We start from the raw sequence: 22203 nt of genomic DNA on the forward strand, positions 1-22203 counted from the left end.
TGGAAGCTGTGTGGCTATTTCTGACCCAGCCTCAAATTCACATAGTCCTTTACGCTGAATTTAATTGGTTATAGTGAGTCACCCAAGCAAGTTCACATCAAAAGCAGGGGATGGAGACACCCCCAGCTCTCAATGGAAAGAATGTTAAAGCATTTACACAAATGTAGATGTCTTGGGACCAGTTAGAGCTCCAGTTCAATACCCGTTCTTCCCAGCTCCCCTGTGTGCTCTGCACCTCCTTTTCCTTGGCTATTCTCACTGCTCAGGGATTTCGTGGCTCATGTCCTTTCCTCCCCACTGCACTGGAAACTTCCCTAGGGCAAGCAGAATCTGGGGATGCAGACCCCAGCCCAGGAACAAAGGCAGGGAGCTGGGAGGTGTGATGGCCACCAGATTCCAGGATCACCCGTCTAATCGGGGCATGAGATTGCAAGGTCAAGGCTGAAATGCACCCAGCCCCTCAGCCTGGCTCTGTGCACAGGTGAGCAGGAGCTGACCCTGCTTCCTTGGCTGCTACTGGGCAGAGCCGGGTCCCCTCTGTGAGCCCCTGTGTCTCCACTGCAGAAGCCTTATCCACCGTCCCTCCCAGGGCAGAACTCCATGCTCTCTGAGGCACAGGGGAGCCCCAGAGGCAACTACCATCCTCCATTCAGTGACTCTTTATCGAGGGTCTAGAATGACGGCAGTGAGCGAGACGGACAAACATCCCCATCCATTCCAGGGGCAGGAGACAGAGGATGAACAAGTAAGCACAGCGTGTGACAAGTGGGGAGAAGTGTCATTGGGAAAAGTAGAGCTGGGTGGGCAGGGAGCACCAGGGGTGGCAGTGTTACTGGGTGCTCTTGGGGGGTCGGGGGAGACACATCCCTCACAGAAGGTGGCAGTGGATAGAGGCCTGAAGGAAGGGAGAGGCGGGTAGGATTTGGGAAGGAGCTGCCGCAAGCTGAGGGAGTTGCAGAGAGAGACTTTGAGACAAGAGCCTGGGGGTGTAGGTGGAGGAGAGGTGGTCAGGAGGTGACTGACGAGGACAGGGAGCCCATCGGAGGGGACAGCCAGAGAGATATGATGGATCACGGTGGTGACCACGTGGGGAATAGGCTGAGGTGGGAGTGGGGAAGAACGAGGGCGTGAAAGGCACCAGGGTGGAGGCTGGGAGGGCAAGTGAGAGGTGACAGCAGAGGTCCTGCTCAGGTCTGGGCTGCCGCTTTCCCATGCCCCCCAGGCCCAGCAAGGTCCATCATCCATCTTCATCTCCACCTGACCGCCACCTTGGCAAGCACCAAAGTGGGCAGACACTGGGTAGGAGTCCTGCCTCAGCTTCTTACCAGCAGGTTGGCCGTGAGCTAATAATTTCCTTTCCCTGGGTTTCAGTGTCATCCTCTATAAGATGGGGAGAAGAATCCCCATGTCAGCAGTGTTGCAGAACAATGTATGGAGAGGTGGTGGTCCAGGGCCCCCGCATAGCTGAGGCTTTGGTAGTCGTACCAGCACCGGCTGCTTGCCAAGTGTCCAGGGCTCTCCGTGCTGTTCTAGAACGGTGGCCTTCTCCCTGCTTCTGATAGCATCCGTTCAATTTGATTCCATCATCATATGAAGCTGCTGACAGAAATTGCCACATGAATTATTAGTAAGTCTGGGAGATAACGACCTGACGAGCGGGCCTCATCCTGATACTTCGGCAAAACCCAATGGAGACAGGCAGGTCAAAGCAGGGAAGAGCCAAAGCTGGACTTGCGGAAGCTGGGCCACCTCTTCCACCTTCCCCTTCCTGAGAAGGCCCCCCCCCCCCCCCACCACCTGGCGCTGTCCCTGCCCAACCCCTCCTGACACCTTTCACTGCGGGCATCTTAATTGATCTCATTGTTCTCCAGTCCCTTGAGACAGGAGGCTCCAGCTGTGTTTAAACAGAACAAAATCTCTTCCAATTTCCCCACCGTTTAAAAGAAAATTGAATATCTGCAGCCTGGGGAGGGGATGGGGGGGGTAAAAACACGTGCGCACGCATCACCCCAGCCCCCCTCCCAAGCTGGCCGGCCTTTGTAGGTTGTAGGCACACCCTCCCCCATTCGGGGCGTGTCCAGGCTGTGCTTGTGGCCCCTTTAATCTGCTCTTGGGTTCATCTCCAGTTGGAGGGGCCAGTGTGGGGCCTGCCAGGTGCCGGAGGAAGTGGAGCTGCGGTGATTGACGGGCCGAGTTCCTCTGTCAGGCCTCAGTGCTCCTCGGCTGTGTGTATCTCTTTAATCTAAATATCAATCCGTAAAACCCAAATGGGATGGGATGAGAGGTAGGACAGGCACTAAGGAGAGACAGAGAGCACACAGCTGGCTGCCGTCTGCCCGCCACCACCCAGGGCTTCTGGAAGGAGCCCTTCATGGCATGGCAGGTGTGAGGATGGAGAGTTGCCCCCCCCCCCCCGAAGTGATTACCCTGAACCTTGTTTAAGGTCTGACCATTTTCGGTCATTCAGTCACTCAGCTACTTGACAAATTGATGGAAAGCCCCCATTGCCTGCCAGGCCCTTGAACCCTCCCTCACTGGTGCCTCCAGAATCCCCCATCCTTGACCAGAGCAGCTCTTCCACTGACCTTTGCCCCTTGACCAGAAACTGAAAGGCCAGGCCTCGTGAGCGGGTGTTGTGAGCACGGCAAATGATAAACCCTGTGCAGTAGATTCGTCATCTCTTCTGACAGCAATGGATGCCCAGAGAGGTCAGGCCCCTGCCCCGGGTCAGCCAGCTAGTGAGTGTCCAAGCCAGGATTCAAACCTGGGTCTGTCCGACTCCAAAACCCCCGGGGCCCCTCTCCTGTTTGCTGGTCTCCATCCAGTGCCACCCCACACTGGGCTCCAGCCTCTTGCCGGAGTCAGCCAACTCCAGAGTCCGGGGAGGTGGGCGGGCCGAGAGCCTGGGATGCAGGAGTTGTTCAGTTACCGGATGACCTTGAGCAGGTCCTTGGCTCCGGGGCCTTGGTGTCCTCATCTGTAAAATGAAGAGGTTGTGCTGGATACTCCCTAAGGCCCCCTGTGCTAACAACGTGTGACAGCCTGCCCCCAGAGAGTCCCCCACCTGCACCCAGAGCCAGCGGTCCCCTGCACTCTGTCAGAGTCACCCTTGGGTAGGTTAGCTGCTGACTGCTTCTGCTCAGGCAGTTGCTCACAGGACACCAGAGCAGAGCAAATGGACCCCCTGGGCGAAGGGACATCAGGTAGCTGTAAGAATGGCCAAGGCAGAATGAGTTCATAAATGCAGTCAACCAAATGCCTGCGCACAATCCACCTGTGCCCTGTGCCGGGAAGGTTCTGGGCCCTGGGACGGGACGACAGGGGCAGGATGGGCTCGGAGCAGTCCCCAGGGCCTCGGCCTGAGAGCTTGTCCAGGGAGTAGTTGGGAGAGAAAGGCCGAGAGAGGAGGGGGCCCACAGACGTTTAGGGAGAAGTTAAGCCAGGCCTGTGCATTTGGGGTGGCTTAATCTTGCTGCGTGATCCCTGTAGGACGGAATGCCAGCCGTGGTTCCTGCTAGCTGCTTTCTGGAGTGGCTCAAAGTCCCTAGGCCCATCGGCTTTAGTGTTTTTCCAACTTTACTATAATCCATAATAAACACTACATTTAACTTCACACCCAGGACCCACACACACATCTATATCTAGAACAAAAACAGTACTTCCTTACCACATGTAATAACACACTCTAGTATCATATTCTAGATTTGGGGCTCTTTTATGAGAACTTTTTAAGATCTACTCTCTTAGCAACTTTCAAATGTACCATGCAGTGTTATTAACTATAATCGCCATGTTGTACATTTCGTCCTCATGAATTATTTATTTTATAACTGGAAGTTTGTAGCTTCTGATCCCCTTCACCCATTCTGCCCTCCTCCTACTCCCCACCTCTGGCAACCACACCAGTCTGTTCTCGGTGTCTGTGAGCTGGGTCTTTGTTTTTTTCAGGTTCCACATATAAGTGAGATCATTCAGAATTTGTCTTTCTCTGTCTGACTTGTTTCACTTAGCATAATGCCCTCAAGTTCCGTCCTTGTTGTCACAAATGGCAAGATTTCCTTCTTTTTTATGGCCAGATAATATTCTGTTGTAAATATGCACCACGTTTTCTGCATCCATCCATCCATCGGTGGACACTTAGGTTGCTTTGCTATGTTGACTGTTACAAATAAAGTTGCAGTGCACATGGGGGTGCACATATCTTTTCAAGTTAGTGTTTTCTTTTTTTTTTTCCAGATAAATACACAGAAGTGAGATTCCTGGATCATATGGTATTTCTATCTTAAATTTAATATGGGGGGGAACCTCCATATTATTTTCCATAGTGGCCGCACAAATTTACGTTCTCTCCCACAGAGCACAGGGTTCCCTTTCCTCCACGTCCTCACCAACACTTGTTTCTTGTCTTTACGACGATTGCCATTCTGACAGGCGTGAGGTGATAGCTCATCATGGTTTTGATTTGCATCTCCCTGCTGATCTGTGATGTTGAGCACCCATTCATGTGTCTGTTGGCCATCTGGATGTCTTCTATGGAAGAATGTCTAGTCAGGTTCTCTGCCCATTTTTTTAATCAGATGTTTTTCTGCTGTTGAGTTTGCAGGAGTTCCTTATATATTTTGGATAGTAACCCCTTATCAGATTTGTGACTTGCAAATATTCTCTCCCATTCAGTAGTTTCCCTTTTCATGGTGTTGATGGCTTCCTGGGCTGGGCAGAAGCTTTGTAATTTGAGGTTGTCCCATTTATTTTGGCTTTTGTTGCCTTTGCTTTTGGAGTCAGATCCAAAGTATCATCCCCATGCCTGGTGTCCAAGAGCCTACCACCTATGTTTTCTCCGAGGAGTTTTATGGGTTTTGGGTCTTACATTCAGGTCTTTCCTCTACTTTGAGTTAATTTTTGTGCATGGTGTGAGACCGTGGTCCAGTTTCATTCTTTTGCATGTGGCTGTCCAGTTTTCCCAGCACCATTTCTTGGAAAGACTGTCTTTTCCCCATTGAGTGTTCTTGGCTTCCTTGTCAAATATTAGGTGACCATATATGCGTGGGTTTATTTCTGGGCTCTCTGTTCTGTTCCACTGATCTATGTGTCTGTTCTTATGCTGGTGTCCTACTGTTTCCATTACTATAGCTTTATTATACAGTTTGAAATGAAGGCACATGATGCCTCCAGCTTTGTTCTTTTTTGTCAAGATGACTTTGACTGTTTGGGGTCTTTTATGATTCCATATAAGTCTTACGATTGTTCTATTTTGGGGGGGGAATGCCATTGGAATTTTGATAGTGATTACTTTGAATCTGTAGATTGCTTTGCGTAGTGTTGACATTTTAACAATATTCATTTTTCCAATCTGTAAGCATGGAGTGTCTTTCCATTTGTGTCTTCTTCAACTTCTTTCGTCACATCTTACAGTTTTTACCTTAGTATATTCTATTTTATTCCACCAAATTTTATTTTTAAAAATGCTAATCATGACCCACTAAATTGATTTCATGACCAACTAATGCAAGTTTGAACATCTCTAGAAAAAGCCTCCTCTACTTTACTATGCAATGATGATGGTGGTGGTGGTGGTGGTATTAGCTCATGTTCCTCAAGTGCTCACTACAGGAGGCAGGGTGGTAAAGACCCCAAGCTCCAGACTTAAATCTCTGCCATTTCTGAGCTATATGGCTTTGAATAGGTTACTTGTATCAGCAATGATCCAGTACAGCTACCAGTCACAGAAACCCCCCAAATAGTTTCTTAAACAAGATTGAAGTGTATTTCTCTCCCATGCCCATTTCTAGGATGTGGCCCTCATCTTCATAGTCCAAGGTGGTTGCTAGAGCTCCAGCCATCACATCCATATTCTAAGCTGCAGAATGAAGGACATGAAGAAGGGTACTCTCCTTCCCTTTTGAGAAGACTTCCTAGAAATATCTTGCAAACTTTTGCTTTCATCTCATTGACCAGAACTTAATTATATGGCCATGCTTGTCTACAAAGGAAGCTGGCCAATGTAGTATTTTTGGCAGATAGTGTTGTGCCACCTAAAAATAATAATTTTTGTTCAGTTGAAAAAGAGCATGGATGTTTAGTCTCTGCCGAATAACCTCTCATGTGCCTCAGTTTTCTCTTCTGGAAAATGGTGATGAGGTTCGTTCCTTATGGATGTGTTGTGGAGCTTCAATGAGACAATACACATAAAGAACCAAGCACATGTCAGCACAGTGTCTGACACAGAATAGGTGCTAAACAAATGACAGGTACTATTATCACATGCCCTGCCGAGCTCAGCAACTATGTGTGTTACCTCATTGAACCCTCCCCCATGACGCCCTAGTGAGGTAGAAATTAGCCTCCCCGTTTTATAAATGAGAGCACTGAGATTCAGAGAAGTTAGGTGTTTTCCTGAGGCCGTATCAGCGGAAGGGGCAGAGCTGAGGCATGAATTCTTGTTTCTATGCCAAAGTCCTTTCCCTTCACCATGAACTAACACAGCCTCCTCACGGAGACTGAATCGCTCCCTGAGAGCCCGGTGAAACTGTGGGGCCCAGAGGTATGACAAGACGCACACTGAACTTGACCAGGTGATGTCCAAGCTGAATCCAAGGCCAGGGCTCCCTCTGCCTGCTGAGCCACCTACAGCTGGTATCCCCTTCCCAGAGGAGAAACAGGACTGAGACAAAAGACCCCTCTAAGCTCCCCTTGTAACAAGATCTGTAAACTTAGGGTCTGGAAGATAAAGGTCTTCAGTTTGTTGAATGACCCTGGGCAAGCCCCTTTTCTGTGCAAGCCTCAGTTTCTCCGTCTGCACAATGGAGGGAATGCCGCTCATCCCTCTCCCTGTTCTGGGGACATTGTTAGAACAGTGTGACCGGCATGTTTTGAAGTCCTTGGGAAACAAGTCTTTGTAAAGGAGATATGCTGCTTTCCTATCAGGGAGCTTCCCTGCGTGAGAACATTCTGACTACTGGAGGTGGGGTGGGCAGGGGAGAGGGGGAACCCAAATGTCTGTGAGTGGGTGCTGCTTCTCAGGCATGAGTGCTCCCAGCACTCACCGAATGTGACTGTCTTGCCATCAAGCCCTGGGCTGAAGCGGCCCAGGTGAGTGAGGGCTAGGGCTGCAGGCCTCTGCTGGTCTCAGAGATCACGGGTGATTTATAGTTCCTGCGTCGGACTTTGACCTTAATTTCTTCTGTCGTTGTGGGGCTGTAAAATTCATTAGGGACTAGCAGGCGGAGTGATGGAGAATGTCAGGCGGGCAATCATGTGGGTATTTAATCTATCAGATGTGTGGCTTGCCATTTAGGGAGACAACAAGACAATGTGGAATCAATACGGTTCATTAGCGAGCAGCACACGCTGGCCCAATCAGTGCCCGCCAATGGCAGCAGGCATGGGGGGCGTGCCACCTGGGCTCTAAGTCACCTTGGGGTGAGGACACGTCCTGGCGCATGGGTGGGACCAGCCCCAGCCCAGGTACCTCTCCCCGCCTTCTCGCGAGACCTGGAGCTTCCTGTTGCATCCTACGGGGGCAAGGGGGAAGAGGGTCAGAGTCAGGGCAGGGGTGTGTGGTGAGATCCGGTAATGGGGGAGCCGTGGTTTGACTGCACTCCCAGGGGGCTGATTAGACTGTCTTTTCTTCTTCCTTCCATCTCCTCTGCACGTAAGGTCTCACTTAACTGAGCCTCAGCCCCGGTGTCTGGCCCCACATCTCTCTGGCACCCTCCCCTTCTCATCCTCTACCATACAATCCCAGCTTGATAACTGGCCCCAGAGGGGCCCTGCGTCCCTTCTGATTGTGAATGTCTCGTTCACCCCCAGGCAGCCAGTTGCCCTCCCTCCTGCATCCCCAGGAAATGGCTTTCTGTAGCCCAGTTTTCTTTGTTTGATGGTCAGAGGTGATTTTTTTTAAAGTCACTCGGTTGAGTCCTCCTCAAACCCAAGGGCGTGAGGGAATGGACAGCAGTGTAGAAGGGTTAAGAATTGAATTTTTTTTTCCTTTTTGTTTTGTGTGTGTGAATGTCGGACAGAGTAGGGTTCAAATCCCAGCTCCGCCAGGGACCAGCTGTGGGACCCTGAGCTAGTGGCAGCTGTGAGGACAGGGACGTGCTGTCTGGCTCGCCGCGTGTGCCCAGCACCCAGCCTGTGTCTCAGGCCTGGCTCCCCCAGACGCAGACCCTGAGATAGGACTTGCGGGCTGGCAGTTTACTTGGGAGAGGTGGCCCCAGGAAACCCGGGACTGGGAAGTGAGAGGAGGTCACTAATGGGGGTGTTGTGAGGCCACTTACCATGGGGGGCTATTGGAGCTCTGTCCACTGAGACATCCGAGGGGAGAGTGAGCCCGTCCACCTCAGGGCAAGGAGGCTGGGGCATTGATCCATCACCTCCAGCCCCCACTGAGTGACGGCAGCTTCTGGGGATGTGGGTACCCTGACAGGCCAACTGCTTCCTTGGGAAAAAAGCCTGCAGGCCAAGAGAGGCCCAGGTCCTATCAGGAAAGCAGCCTCTTCTGGGCGGAGGTGAGCAGCAGGGGTTTGTGTGTGGCGCTGGAAGCTTCCACCAGCTGGGGCACTTTCCCCATCCCTAAAACAAGGGCGGCCTTTGGACTTATTTCACACAGTGGGAATGGAAGTGGAATGTGGACTAAACCAGGCTGAGCTGCTGTGACTGGTTTTCTAGTTATTATCAGCTGCAGCTGCTTCATCCGTAAAATGGGACTGTGATCCCCATCTTGCTGGTGCTTTTAAGGATTCGGGACAGACTATGTCAAGTTCCTCATGCAATGCCAGGCCCACAGGTGATGCTCAGCAAGGCAGTGATCTCAGTTATCCCTGTGCCTCTGAGGGGGGGCCCCCCATCCCCCAGAGATGCTGGCTCCCGCATCTCCCCGGCAGTCGGCCCAGGGCCCAGCAGGCCCGCCCAGACCTTGGGCGCTGGCAGCCGCCTGCCACCCTGACAGCCTCTGACATCCTGTAATTGCTTTCCCAGGGAGACTCCTTTAAGCACAGAGCTGCTGGCCAGAGCAATTTGCTCCCCATCAATTTTTATTTCCAGGTTTTAAAATAAAGAGAAATAAAGACGGGGGTAGGGGAACCCAAGAACAATACCGTGTCTGCAAGAACAAACAAGCGGGGGACCCCTCACGCCCGGAGAGCACCTGTCAGCCCCATCCTCATCCCGCCTCCCCCTGTCACACGGACAAGACGGACGCCTTCACACGTGGGGCGGGGGCCAGGAGGAGGGCTCCTGCAGGGCTGAGACACATCCCCTCCACCCCCGCCCGGCCTGCAGGGAGCCCAGGGCTGTTGGAATTGGGGGTGGAAAACTAATACCTGCTCCCCTGGAGGCGGTTCCCCCTGCCAGGCACCGATCTAAAGTGCCTTACGTGCAACACCTTCTTTAATCCTCACGATGACCCCGTGAGGCAGGTACTATTATCAGGTCCATTTAACAGATGAGAGAGCTGAAGCTTAGAGTACATGTTTCTGTGGTGGTTCCTCCTTCTCTCTCCATCCTTTTCCTCCTCTCCTCTCCCCCCTTGTCCCTCCTCTCTTTCTCCTCCCCCCACCATCGTATCCTTCTGGTGCCCTTGCCTCCTCAGAAGTCTGTCTATTCAGAAGTGGGGACTCCTGGCTTGTCACTGATAGGAAGGACCTCGTAAGTCCTTCTTCATATATAATCTCTTGACTCCACTGCAGTTTGTGGAGGGCTTCCTGTGTGCCATGCACTGGCTGGATGCAGGGGATGCGTGCGGAACAAGACAGGTCCTGCCCTCAGAAAGCTTACAGTCTGTGGGAGGAGATAGCCGGTGAACGCTCACCCCGATGTTCCTGCCAAAACCATGCCCTTCTCCCCACCGCATCCGGCCACCAGCCAGGCCCGTCCATGCCAGCTGAGTCCAGCCGGTTCCCAGCACAGCCCTGACCACCCCAGTCCCAGCCCATGGCCTTTCACCTCTACCAACGACCACTGTGACCACCCCAGCTCCTAGCACCTGCAGCTGAGTGAGCTTTTTCAGATGTAAATAGGTCCCATTAGCTGAGCCTGCAGGGGTGAGAAGGAGCACTGTTGGCCCAGGGCAGTGGAGTGCAAGGGTTGTGAGGACTGTCCTGTTGGGAGCCCGAAAAACTGGGTGGCAGGAGCAGAGTGATCCAGAGATGGCTCGGAGAGGAAGTCAGAGGCTGCAGAGACTGGCCCACCTCAGGGATCATGGAAGACAGTTTGGATTTTGTCTTAAATGCCCTGGGAGCCTTCTGAGCCGGCCAATGGGGTCTCCTATCATCAGTCTGGCTCCGGCAGAGGATGGGCTGTTGACGCCAGAGTAGAAGAGGCAGGTGGGTCAGGAGGTCGTGTAGCACACAGGCCCTGAAGCCCGCTGTCTTACTCGGGGTCCCGCAGCTGAATGGTTGCAGCAGAAGCTGGACCAGAACCTGGATCTCACTCTGCCATCCTGTTGGTATTTTCATGACCCCTCACTTAGCCCAAATCCTTTGTGAGGCTCGGTGCCTCCAAGGAGAAGCCCAGTCTGTCCCTTGAGGCACAGAGAGGCCAGCAGGGTTAGCAGAGAGGCTTTAACGCGACTTGCACAGCAATTGGTTGTTAGTGGCTGTGGGGAAAACAGTGTTGAGAGATCCCGAGGACCTCCATGCCCTCGGCACCATGGTGAGTCAGTCTGCCATGGGCATGGGTAACGGAGTCGTGGCTGTCCATCCCTGATCCATAATGGGACACGAGGGAGGAGAGGCCCTCTTCCCTTCCCCCACCACCAGCTGGGCCCCCACCCTTTTGTAACTCCACCCCCCCATGAGTGACTCCACTGTCCCATGTGCTCTGAGCCTCTGTCCCCAGGCCCAGACTCCCCAGCGGCACCCTCTTGTCCTAAGGCCTCCTATGTGCCCAGAAAGCCAAGAGCAGGGCCCAGGAGCTTTCCTGATTATATTTCTCTCCCTAGGATCTACAGTGTCCCTGAGCTCTCTCCTGCACCCTATTGTTCACTCCCTGGTACCACTGCCCACAGGGTTACCCTTGGTTCTCAGCGCCTACACGGCATTTTCCTTAGAGCTACTGGCTCCTTCTCTCCTCTGAGGAGTGTGACCATCCCCCTGGCCGGCACCCCCGCGAAGGTGCTTAGAACAATAGCTTCCAGCCAAACCCTCCTGCCCGCCTAACACCTGCCACAGCCTCACCCATCAGCCCCGGCTTCCTTCTTAGATGATGAGCGAAACTGATACACCCAGCATTTCCCCCAGAAGCGCGGGGCCGACTAAACATTTCCCAGCCATTGGCTTCTGCCTCGTGTCCTAGAAAGGACCCAGAATCCTCTCACAGAGTGCCGTGGGAGGGAGTGCGGGAGCACGGGAGAGGACCAGGCCTCATGGGTCTGATGAGGCCAAGTGGAGGTCCCGCGGCCTCTGGCCTCCTGGCTTCCTTCCGCGGAGTCCCTCCTGCCTCACGCCGGCCACGCCAGCCTCCCAGAGCTTGCAAGAGTGCAGTTAATCTCCCATAGTTTAAGGAGTTATTCAGAGAGGCTCAGCGAATGATGAATGTGGAAAGCATTACCAGCAAAGCACCGGGGCTCCGTGGAGCTGTTTAAAAATGCACTCTCCCATGTAAATTTCTGCTCCATCAATCCTTATGACATGTCAAACATTGCTATTGTTTCCTGAACAAATTGTACCGTGTGCCCTTCTCTGCAGATTTGTGCACGGGAGCAGAACTGTTCGCCGGCGCCTGCCGCCTGCCACCATTGCGAGGACCCAGGGCTGCTGGGGAGGCAGCTGGGCCCGCCTTGCTTCAGAACAGAAGCCCCGTGCGGGGTGTCTGGGCGAGCATGCGTGACGGGGGTGCGGGCGCTGGTGGGGAGTGATTGAGTGAGTGCCTGCTGGCTGTCAGCCTGCAGGGAAGGGCGCACAGGTGGCGGGGAAGGGGTGTGGAGGGGCCACAGGGGCTGAAACCAGGATGCGGTGGGGGTTGCCCGAGACTGAGGGTGGGTGCAAGTGTGTGCATGTGTGTGTGAGATTGTGTAGTGGGATGGGGTCCACCTGAGCCAGAGAGAAAGAAGATTTCTATGGGAGGCAGGAGGACAGGGATATTTTGGGGGCTGTCTGAGCCACAGGGAGAGGAAGAGAGAGGGTGTGTGTGTGAGAGAGAGAGAGAAGGGTGGGGAAGCGCGAGGACACAGGAAGAGAGAAGATGCAAGGACAGGACTTTCAGGCTATAGAGAAGGGTGGAGGCTGTTTGAAACTGTGAGAGAGGAGGGTGTCTGTCCCCAGGGAGGGATCAGCACTGTCAGAGTGGTGGCAGTTCGGAGGGAGACCCGGGAGAAGGCCAGAGCAGGCAGGAGTCAGCTCGGGGCCTAAGGCCCAGCGTCCGTGATGGGCCTTTGTGAGGCTATTAAGACAGACGGTAGTGAGGTGCAGACATACGTGATGGGGACAGTGTGTCAGCGAGGGAGGCCCTTGGTCCAGAGCAAATGAATGGAAGAGGGTAGGAGATGGTGACGGCTCATTGTGAAAATAGGCTGGGTCAGAAGGGGGCCCTTTCGAGGGGTTGGCACCTAACCACTCGTGAAATGGTGGGTCCTGGGAGTGGGTGTGAGATGTGATGAGCTGGGCTGGGCACAGAACCCTGGCATACAAGTTAAAGGGAGTGCTGTACCCAGAGGGTGCTGGGTGAAGAGCCCTGGGTGGGGTTGGGAAGGGTGCCCACAGCCAGCCTGACTTTAGCAGGGGACAGCCTCTCCCAGTCTAGGTCCTGAGCCACGTGCACATACCAAGACCAAGCCTGGGCAGAGGTGGGGGAGCCTTATTTGAGGGCAAGGGTCTCGGCTGAGGGCCTGCCTCCTGGGAAACCACAGCCAGAGACCCCTGCTTCCTCTGCTGACGGGCATGGCCAGAGGTGCTGGAGCCGACCCCTTCCAGGCAAAGGCTGGGGCAGAGCCATTATGTCAAGAAGGAGACTGCCTGCGGGGACTCGTCTGGCTTCTAGAGGGCAAGGAGAGTGACCTGGTAGGGGCACCCTGGATCTCATGGCTGAGCTCTCAAACTGCAGGAAGACACCTCTTCCCCAGCCCCACCAACAGGGGCAGCAGGGGAGGGGAGTGGTTACTAGCACGCGAGAGCACAGTTGAGTTCATATCTTGTACCATGGCCATTTGACCTTGAACAAGTTGATTGATCTCTCTGAGCCTCAGTTCCATCTGTAAAATGGGGATAGCTTTGGTTCTGGTCCCCCCATCACCAGGGTAGGGCTGTCAGGAAGATGGAATGAAATAAGGTGTGGCACAATAGCCAAACTGGGGAAAGAGCCAAGATGTCCATCAACAGATGAATGGATAAAGAAGATGTGGTATATATATACAATGGAATATTATGCAGCCATCAAAAGGAATAAGATCTTGCCATTTGCAACGACGTGGATGGAACTGGAGGGTATTATGCTGAGCGAAATAAGTCAAACAGAGAAAGACATGTATCATATGACCTCACTGATATGAGGAATTCTTAATCTCAGGAAACAAACTGAGGGTTGCTGGAGTGGGGGTTGGGGTGGGAGGGATGGGGTGACTGGGTGATGGACACTGGGGAGGGTATGTGTTCTGGTAAGCGCTGTGAATTGTGCAAGACTGTTGAATCTCAGATCTGTACCTCTGAAACAAATAATGCAATATATGTTAAGAAAGAAAAAAAGAAGAAGAATGTAGCAGGAGGGGAAGAATGAAGGGGGGGAAATCGGAAGGGAAGAGGAACCATGAGAGACAATGGACTCTGAAAAACAAACTGAGGGTTCTAGAGGGGAGGGGGGTGGGAGGATGGGTTAGCCTGGTGATGGGTATAGAGGAGGGCACGTTCTGCATGGAGCACTGGGTGTTATGCACAAACAATGAATCATGGAACACTATCTAAAACTAATGATGTAATGTATGGGGATTAACATAACAATAAAAAAATTAAAAAAAAAAAAAAGAAAGAAATAAGGTGTGGCAAAACGTTGGGCACGGTGCATAGCTCAAAGTATGTGCTCGAAGGGCAATGGCCAGGGGCACCATCTTAACCTCCCCGTAGCCAAGGGAAGATGGGCATTTCCGACTCAGGCCTGACCAGTCTGGGAATTTGGCTATTCCCCCACTGCAGGCTCACCTTGTCTTAACCTTTGGAATTTCCCCCACCATGCGTGCGTATTTATTTTTTTTCCTTTTTGTCAGCAGAAGAAAATTACACTTCGGCCGGCATTGTCCATCACAGAAGTAAGCACTCACGATGCAATTATAAAGGCCCAGATGAGGGAATTAGTTTTGCTGGTAATGCCAGTGTTGGGGAGAATCAGAGGAGATGCCCTATAAACTGGGCGCTGGAAAGCAGCCAGTCCCAGCCGCACCCTCTCCCCAAGGCCAGTGGCGGGGGCAGCTGCGGACCCTGTGTGCGGGCCCCTCTTCCTGGGTGGCACCCACTTGCGCTGGAGGAGGCTGGTGCTCTGAGCTGCCTCTGAGCTCCGTACCTGCCGTAGGGCCCTTCTCCCCAGGAGCTCCCAAGGGCTTCTCATGTCCGGCCGGTGGCCGCCCCATAGACCCAAATACACCCAGACGAAGAGGTCTTTCCCGGGGTCTAAAATAGCAGCCCCGTCACCTGCTAGCCCCTTTGCTCTCCTCACGGTTGTTACCATCGTCTGAAATTACATTCTTCAGCTAGTTCTCCCCTGCATTCTCGTCTTCTGCCCTTCGCATCTGTAAGTCACATTCCAGCAAGGGGGTTGGCATAACCATAGCCATGACTCCAGGGCCTGGTATGGCTGCTGGCACATTGCAAGAGCCCGGAAGATATTTACTGAATACTCGACTGAGGGCCTAGTCGTTGTCTTCACGAAGGTTCTCTCCGTGATGTGCCAGGTGTCCTCCATCTGCCCCTCTAGACCCACTCGGCTCCTTCCCACCTGCTCTGCACATGCCCCAGCAGGCTGACGGCATGGGCCATTTGCTGAGTCCCCCTACTCAGGCTGCAGAGCTCGGGGGGACATCAGAGCTTGAGAGACTCGTTGGAGAGGCTTTAGAAACATCTGCTGTGCCCCCGGTGAGCTGAACGGCCCTGCTCTGGCAGCTCACTGCCCACGGTGGTGTCTGCTGATGGGGGACATCAGCCCCCCAGAAGGAAGGGCATGCCAGCCCTCAGTGACTGATGGTGGAAATCCCAGGTTTTACTAAATCTGGCAAAGATCTTGACCCCTGTGCTGGCCACAACAGGGGATACAAAAATGAGTTAGATACAGACTTCTCTGTCAAGGGGTGGACAAGGGGCACACACGGGCAGTTTTCAGAAATGGCAAATTCTACCACATATTCCGAAAGAGGTACAGCCAAGGGCTCTCAGGTCAAGAAGAGTGAGCAGTCGGGGAGCTCCTTCAGTGAGCAGGCATTTGGGGCAGGTCCTGAAGGCTGGGCTGGGGTTTGGATGGCAGTTACAGAATGAAGGGGTAGGTACAACCAGGCCATCAGAACCCAGGACAGCCCAGGCGCGTCATGGGGAGGTGGGTACAAGACTGCCAAAGCCAGCCAGGCCCCGACACCAGGGTGCTCGTCTGGAATTAATTCTGCAACAATGGGGAGCCACCGAAGATTTTTGAGCAGAGGAAGATCATGTTAGCCATTGGTTTTGACTTCATGCCCCTGGGTAAGCAGTAAAGTGTACCAGAGTGTATCTGTGGGTGAGATTCTAGCCCTGGGGGATGGGAGTGGGTACGCAGAAACAGCAGAGGGGAGGGGCGCCTGGGTGGCTCAGTCGTTAAGCATCTGCCTTCAGCTCAGGTCATGATCCCAGGGTCCTGGGATCGAGCCCCACATCGGGCTCCCTGCTCAGTGGGAAGTCTGCTTCTCCCTCTCTCACTCCCCCTGCTTGTGTTCCCTCTTTTGCTGTCTCTGTCAAATAAATAAATAAAATTAAAAAAAAAAAAAAAAAAAGAAACAGCAGAGGGGAGGCCTGGAACCCTGGTTTGGCATTTCTTAGAATTCCCAGGTACGGTGTGAGAGCTGGCCAGCTGGGCCGACCCCTTCCCCCATCCCTGTAGCTATCTGACCGGCCCGTGAGACCCCACACATAACCCTGCAGGGAGACGGATATACTCATTCCTAGAATTCTAAAAAAATGCCAGACCAGGGTTCTAGATGAGCACTTCAGTTACGCTGCAGGTGTCCCCTCTGCTGTCTCTGCGTACCCCCTGCCATCCCCAGCGCTAGAATCTAACCCATAGGTACACACTGGTACACTTTACTGCTTACCAAGACTGGTCATAAGAGACCCAGGGGCAAGAAGTCAAAACCAGGGGCTAACACGACAGGAGAGAGTGTGTTCACGGCACGAGGAGGACATGTGTCCTCTGTGTACAGACCCTGGTCACTCCCCAACCCCTCCCTCCTAAAGTGGGCCCAAGGGTCGCTGTCTATTTGGCACTGGATTCATTTCAGTGGCGCGGACATGAAGCAGGACTTGGGAAGGAGGCTGATTGAAAAGTGCATGAGAAATAGAGTGGGGCAGGCTGTAGGCTGAGCAGGGTGCAGGCCCCAGCAGCGCCCTCCACTGGCCTAGCCCGCATGGCACGCTGCACCTCGGCTACACAGGCCCGACTCAGAGGCACCTAGCCCTCGAGGTGCTAAATGGTTTTAAACACAGGGATTTGGAGGCCAGCTCTGCCACTTAGCAGCGGTGAGCTCTTGGACAGCTTTCCTATGGATGATCCTGTCTGCTTCCCATTAGGTAAAGGCAAGGAGCAGGGAGTTATAACAGGACCCAGCTCACGGGCCTGGGGCCAGCATGAGAGACACGTACGTGAACGCATGTTGTGGAGGTGTGGATGCAGACGTCGCTGTAGAGGACAGAGATCGTGAGCCATGACCCCGCCGTGTCCCCGGGGAGCCAGAGCCCGGTGAGAGGAAACACAGCAGCTGAGAGCTTCCTCTTCACGGCACCTTCAGGGCTGGGAGTCTTTCCCGAAGGGCCGAGCCCTAACCCAGCCTTGGGGAGCCGAGGAGGACGGAAGAGTATGAGCCAGGCAGGGGAGGAAGGAAGCGGTCCGGGCAGAGGGAGCAGATGGGCTGGGCCACACTGGTCTGGCCTGGGTGAGAGATGAGGCTGGAGCTGGCAGCAGGGGCTGGGCCACAGCAGGGGCAGGGCCACAAGTGTGTGTGGAGGAGGAGGGACCGTCCCCTGAGGGCACCGGGGAGCCCAGGAGGGCCTTGTGGCAGGGCCGCCGAGTGATGGGATTTGCTGCCTCTTCCCAGGCACAGAGCCCTTGGCCCGGCCCCCCTGCCGCTGGCACCGGCCCGAGCACCCCGGCGAGGCCCTCCATGCCGGTGCTGGTGGCCCGCATCGTGGCAGGGGCACAAAAGCCACTTTTTATCTTCTTCTGATTCTGCTTCGTGCCTTTGAAAGATGAAAGTTCTCCCTCTCCTCTTCACTGGGCATACATATTTCATACGATCATTAGATGGTGGCACTAAAGGACTCACAAACCTTCCCTGGTCAGCATTAGCAGCGCGGGCGGGCAGCGAGAGGCCCCAGGGGAAAGGGGTCACTGTGGGAGCCATGGCTGTGCCCAGCCTGCCGCGGGGGGAGGATGCGGGGACTGGGGCTGGGGGGTTGGAGGCCAGTGTCTGCCCGGGGAGAGTGGACCGGCCCATCTCGTCGTGGCCTCAGCCACTCCAGACCCCAGGGTGAAAGGGCTCAGACAAGGGGGACCTCCGGGGGTCCTTCCTGCCCTGACAGTCTGAGTGCAATTTCACAGGTCACCCAGATAGGAAGGGCTTTGTCTCTGAGGCCAGGAACCCCCTCATGGTTTGATGGGGCCCCTCACTTCCTACACAACCCAGCCCTTTCTTCCTCTCCTCCTGATCCCCTCCACACCTCCTAGCTGCTCCCTCGGGTCCCTGGCCTCTTCTCTCAGCCCCTTTTGCTCCCTCCCCTTGGAATCCTGTCTCTTCCCTGGCTTTGCCCCATCTCTGCAACCCCTTCTTACTAGAATTCGTTCATTCCTTTTCCAAGCATTCATGCAGCCGCTGCTCTGTGCCAGGCCCTGAGTGCTGGGCGGTGAGCCCGGCAGGTGAGGTTCTGCCTCCAATGCCCCCCCAGACCCTTTCCTCTGACCCACCAGGATGCTGAGGCCGGGGGCGGTGATGTTTGGTCACACGGTGACCTGCGCTGTTGACATTGGCCTGGAACTGGGGTCTCTAGGCCACACGGACCCCTCACCAAGGGGCCTGATGGCATCACCAGGCCAAGCTGCACTTTACTACAGTTGAATACTACCACATGTGGTGATGATGATTGGCGGGGCAAAAGGGAACTTAGGGACTCCTCCCTGCTTCTCCTCTGGTCCCTGGAAGGGACCTTATTCTGAGGAGCTTTGTCTCCTCTCCCTTGGAATCACCAGGCGTCGGTTCTTCTGAGAGCAAGCTGTCCTCTCGGTTCAGAAGCAATAACACACTGAGGCCAAGGGCACGGCAAGACGACACGGCTTCAAATCCCCGTGAAGCCTTGGGGGAGCTCTTTACCTTCTCCGTGCCTCAGTTTCCTTGTCTCTAAATTGGAGGTGGTGCTGATAATAGGACCTACCTTGTAGGGTGATTCTGAAGATAAAATGTGTGACAAGTGCGAGGTGCTCAGTAAATGGCAGTTGTCGTGAGGAGTGGCTCAGGGCACCAGGGAGGGTCTGTCCGGGAATCAGTCCTGCGTATGAGGGTGGCTTCCACGGCTCAGCGTCGTCTTTGTCACTTATTCGACATGCATCCCTGAGACCCTGTGGTGCACTCGGAGCCTGGCCGAGTGGAGTCTGCACACAGTCTTCCAGAATGCAGACAGTGGGGACGTTGAATGGGAATCTGGTACAAGAGGCCACCCCCAGCCCCAGAAATGGCTTCCTCCTGGATAACTGAGATCTGAACCCTTTGGGTCTAAATATTTTTTTTCACTTGGATCATTTGGTATCGAAATATGTTATTCACTTATCTGCCTTCCTCAACTAAGTATACTGAACACAAATTTTTCTCAAACATTCAGGTTTATCAAACATTCAGGTTTATCATAACATGGAATTTAATAGATTTCACAGAATCTAGGAACTTGAAAGAGAACCTCAAAAAATAGTTAGTACAAAGATACAGAGGGTGGGGGAAAGAGAGGTTGGTAAAAGGGTATAAACTTTCGGCTGTAAGGTGAATGAGGTCTGAGGATCTAATGTATAAGATGATGACTACAGTTGATAACACTGTATTGTAGAATTAAAATTTGCTAAGAGAGTAGAACTTAAGTGAACTTAAGTGTTCTCACCAAAAAAGAAAAAAAAAAGGTAAATAAGGGAGGTGAGATGGATGTGTTAATTAACTCAGTGGGGGACATCCTTTTGTAGTATACACGTATATCAAATCATCACATTGTACACCTTAGATTTGTTACCATTTTATTTGTCCATTATACCTCACTAAAGCTGAAAAATAAAAGAAACATATTTTTATTAGCAGAAACTCTATCCAATCACAGTCTTATCAAGAAGCCCTGAATGTAAAGCAGATATCCCCAAGGTCAGCCCACGGCCTTTGCCCCTGCTATGTGGCAGCAGCCGCAGGCTGTCCCACTCCAGGGCAGTGAGTGGCCTGAGAAGGGGGCAGAGTCCCAGTGCCCAGCACACAGTGCGTGCTTAGTAAGGAACAAACGAACGAATGAATGGTGTCATTTCACCTACACTGTGGACTATGGCCGTGCCAAGAATGAGGCAGAAGCCGGAAGTCCCACCCACAAAAGCCAAACCTCTGCTGAAACTGCCCTTGTCCTGGAGAAGGCAGGAGATGGAGGGGGGCCCCACTGGGGTGCCCTAAAGAAAGGAACCGCAGGCTGGGAGTCGGGATCCCTGTTTCTGCCTCCCTTTGCTCGTAACCTGGCTCGTGACCTAGAATGGGCCTCACTGGGGTCGGGGCCTCAGTTTTGTGATCTGCGAAATGGGTGGAAATGTCTGTCTTCCTCATCATGTGGGACAGTTGTGAGGATAAAATGAGGTCATGATAACCATACGTGGTCTTTGAAAATGTAAAAGGCAGGACAACAGGACAGGCGGGCAGTGGTCACCACCATTGCCACGGTCATCTGCGTGAGGCAGGCCTCTCCTCCTCCCCCATTTCTTTTGACTGCAAGTGGCAGAAGCCAGGCGGGACCAGCCCAGGTAAAAGAGGTCTTGCTGGGCTCACAAACCAAACTGAGGCTGGAAGGGGTGTCAGGGGCAGGACTCTAGAATCGCCCCTTCCCCGAGGGGCCTTTCCCACCGGGAAGCACATCCCACATGGATGCTTTGGGGACTGGGAGAGAAGCACTGGAAGAGTCCACCAGATGGTGGAACCCACTCCTACCTTTGTTTGCAATACTTTGCAAACCTTCAAGTTGCGACCCCCAAGCCACAGGTCCAAGACCTCTTCCCCAAGCCCTCTGAGCCTCTGCAGAGCATAAGCCTGCCTGGCCTGACAGGAGTCCAGAGGGGTGGTTTCCCCACGTTAGAGATTTAGGCAGAAGACCGATCCTCCAGAACTGGGCTCTCCACTGTCACTGTCAATAGTGCTTGGTGCCTGGGGGCCCCCGTACGGAACAACGAACGCACCTCTAGAAAATGCAGCCAGAGGAGTTGCGTGGGAGGACCACGGGTTGGCTATGGACATTTCCCGGTGAGATCAGGAGCCTCGCTGGGTCTGGCAGCAATGACTTCTCATTCTGACCTTTGCAGGCAACAGACAATGACGTGGGCACCTTTGGGGAAGTCAACTACTTCTTCAGCGATGACCCTGACCGGTAAGACCCTGCCCCAGCGCCCCCCAACCCCGTCCCCACCCCAGCAGTGGCACTCTGCTACTCGCAAGGTTCAGGAAACTTCTCAGTGCCCGGGGAGGGTGCTGTGCCGCCGTGGCTAGAGCACTGAGCAGGGAGTCAGAACCCACGGGCGCCACGGCTGGCGTCACCCTGGCCGTGGCACGGTCTTGGTCAAGTCCTCTAAACTCTCGGAGGGATCGCTTCTCTGACCCTCAAAAGATAGCCTTTAGTTTTGGGAATGAAGCAGCTCGGAAACGCTAGTGACAGCGCCCAGCGAAGGCCATAGCAGCAGCTAGCATCTGGGAACCCTTGCTGTGTGTCAGGCTCTGCGCCCAGGGCTTGCCGCACGTGATCGGATTTCATCCCCCAAGCACTGGGCACTGTTATCATCTGTGCTTTGCAGAGGAGGCAACTCAGAGAGGCTGAGTCATTTGCCCAAAGTCACACAGCTGGTAAGCTCTAGGGCCTGGCCTCTGCACGTGGTCTTCACCACCGGGATGCCCGGCCTCCAGCAGGAGGGGGCCCGCCACGTCCCTCAGCCGTCGGGTGGGTGGCTTGCCTCACCACCCGGCTGGGGGAGCCTTGCCCTATCACCCACCGTGCCTCTGGGCCATCTCTTTCCCTTGAGTTAAGCCGAAGGGGAAACCCTCTCGTTTTTAACATGATCAAAAGCCAAGTTGAAGTCAGAGAGCAGGTCTGCTTCTAAAAATGAAGGGTCTGATGCATCTGGACGCTCGACAGGATGAGGAAGACAGTGGCTGTCAGCTTGCATTCTGGGCCCTGGCTGTCTGTGGGAGTGCTCGGGAAGAGACAGATTGTTAGGCGCATCTGGCCGTTCTCTGCCACTCCGGACGGAGCGTCAAGAAGGGAGGAAGGAGCCAGCCGCAGGAGGCATGCACAGGGCACCTCTATCCCTCAGGGCACCCGTGTCCACACGGCCTCGTCCTGATCAACTTGGGTTTCCTTATCTCTTCCCATCTTCTTTCCTGGTCTTGGAGCCAGGACCTTCCAGGCTCAGAGGACCAGATCCGGGCATACAGGTACCAACTTCCAACTCAAGGGAGGCTCCCAAGGGGCTGTTTAGAGGAGGCGGCCAGATGGATGGTCTCGCTGGACCTCATTTCTCTCCGGGAGACAGTTGCTAGGCTCTTAGCCAAGGCTCCGCTCTGGAGCAGAAGAGAAGGGCTCTCTCCCGAGAGATGACCAACCACCCCTCTCCTAGCTGGATGCTTTACCACCCACTTAAAACATTTTGGTGCAAAACCATCTGGGATGGCAGAATTTCTGACCATGATTGTTTTCCAGCATCTAAACATCTACAGTAGGCAGAAACTCCTGTTCACAGCAGTCGGAGGGTCATTCTGCCTGAGTTTCTTCTCTGACG

At 53.9% G+C, this 22203-nt stretch overlaps 1 protein-coding gene across 1 annotated transcript in view; it reads left to right on the top strand.

Annotated features, from left to right (window-relative positions):
• The window catches only part of CDH23 (cadherin related 23), a 359724-nt gene that overhangs the window by 208394 nt on the left and 129127 nt on the right, over positions 1-22203 (top strand). Inside the window, 1 exon segment of the mRNA XM_032423932.1 lies at positions 20737-20801. Within this exon segment, the coding sequence (XP_032279823.1) occupies positions 20737-20801 (65 nt within the window).

The sequence above is a fragment of the Phoca vitulina genome, unplaced genomic scaffold, assembly GCF_004348235.1.
Source record: "Phoca vitulina isolate PV1807 unplaced genomic scaffold, GSC_HSeal_1.0 scaffold29, whole genome shotgun sequence".
NCBI lineage: Eukaryota > Metazoa > Chordata > Mammalia > Carnivora > Phocidae > Phoca > Phoca vitulina.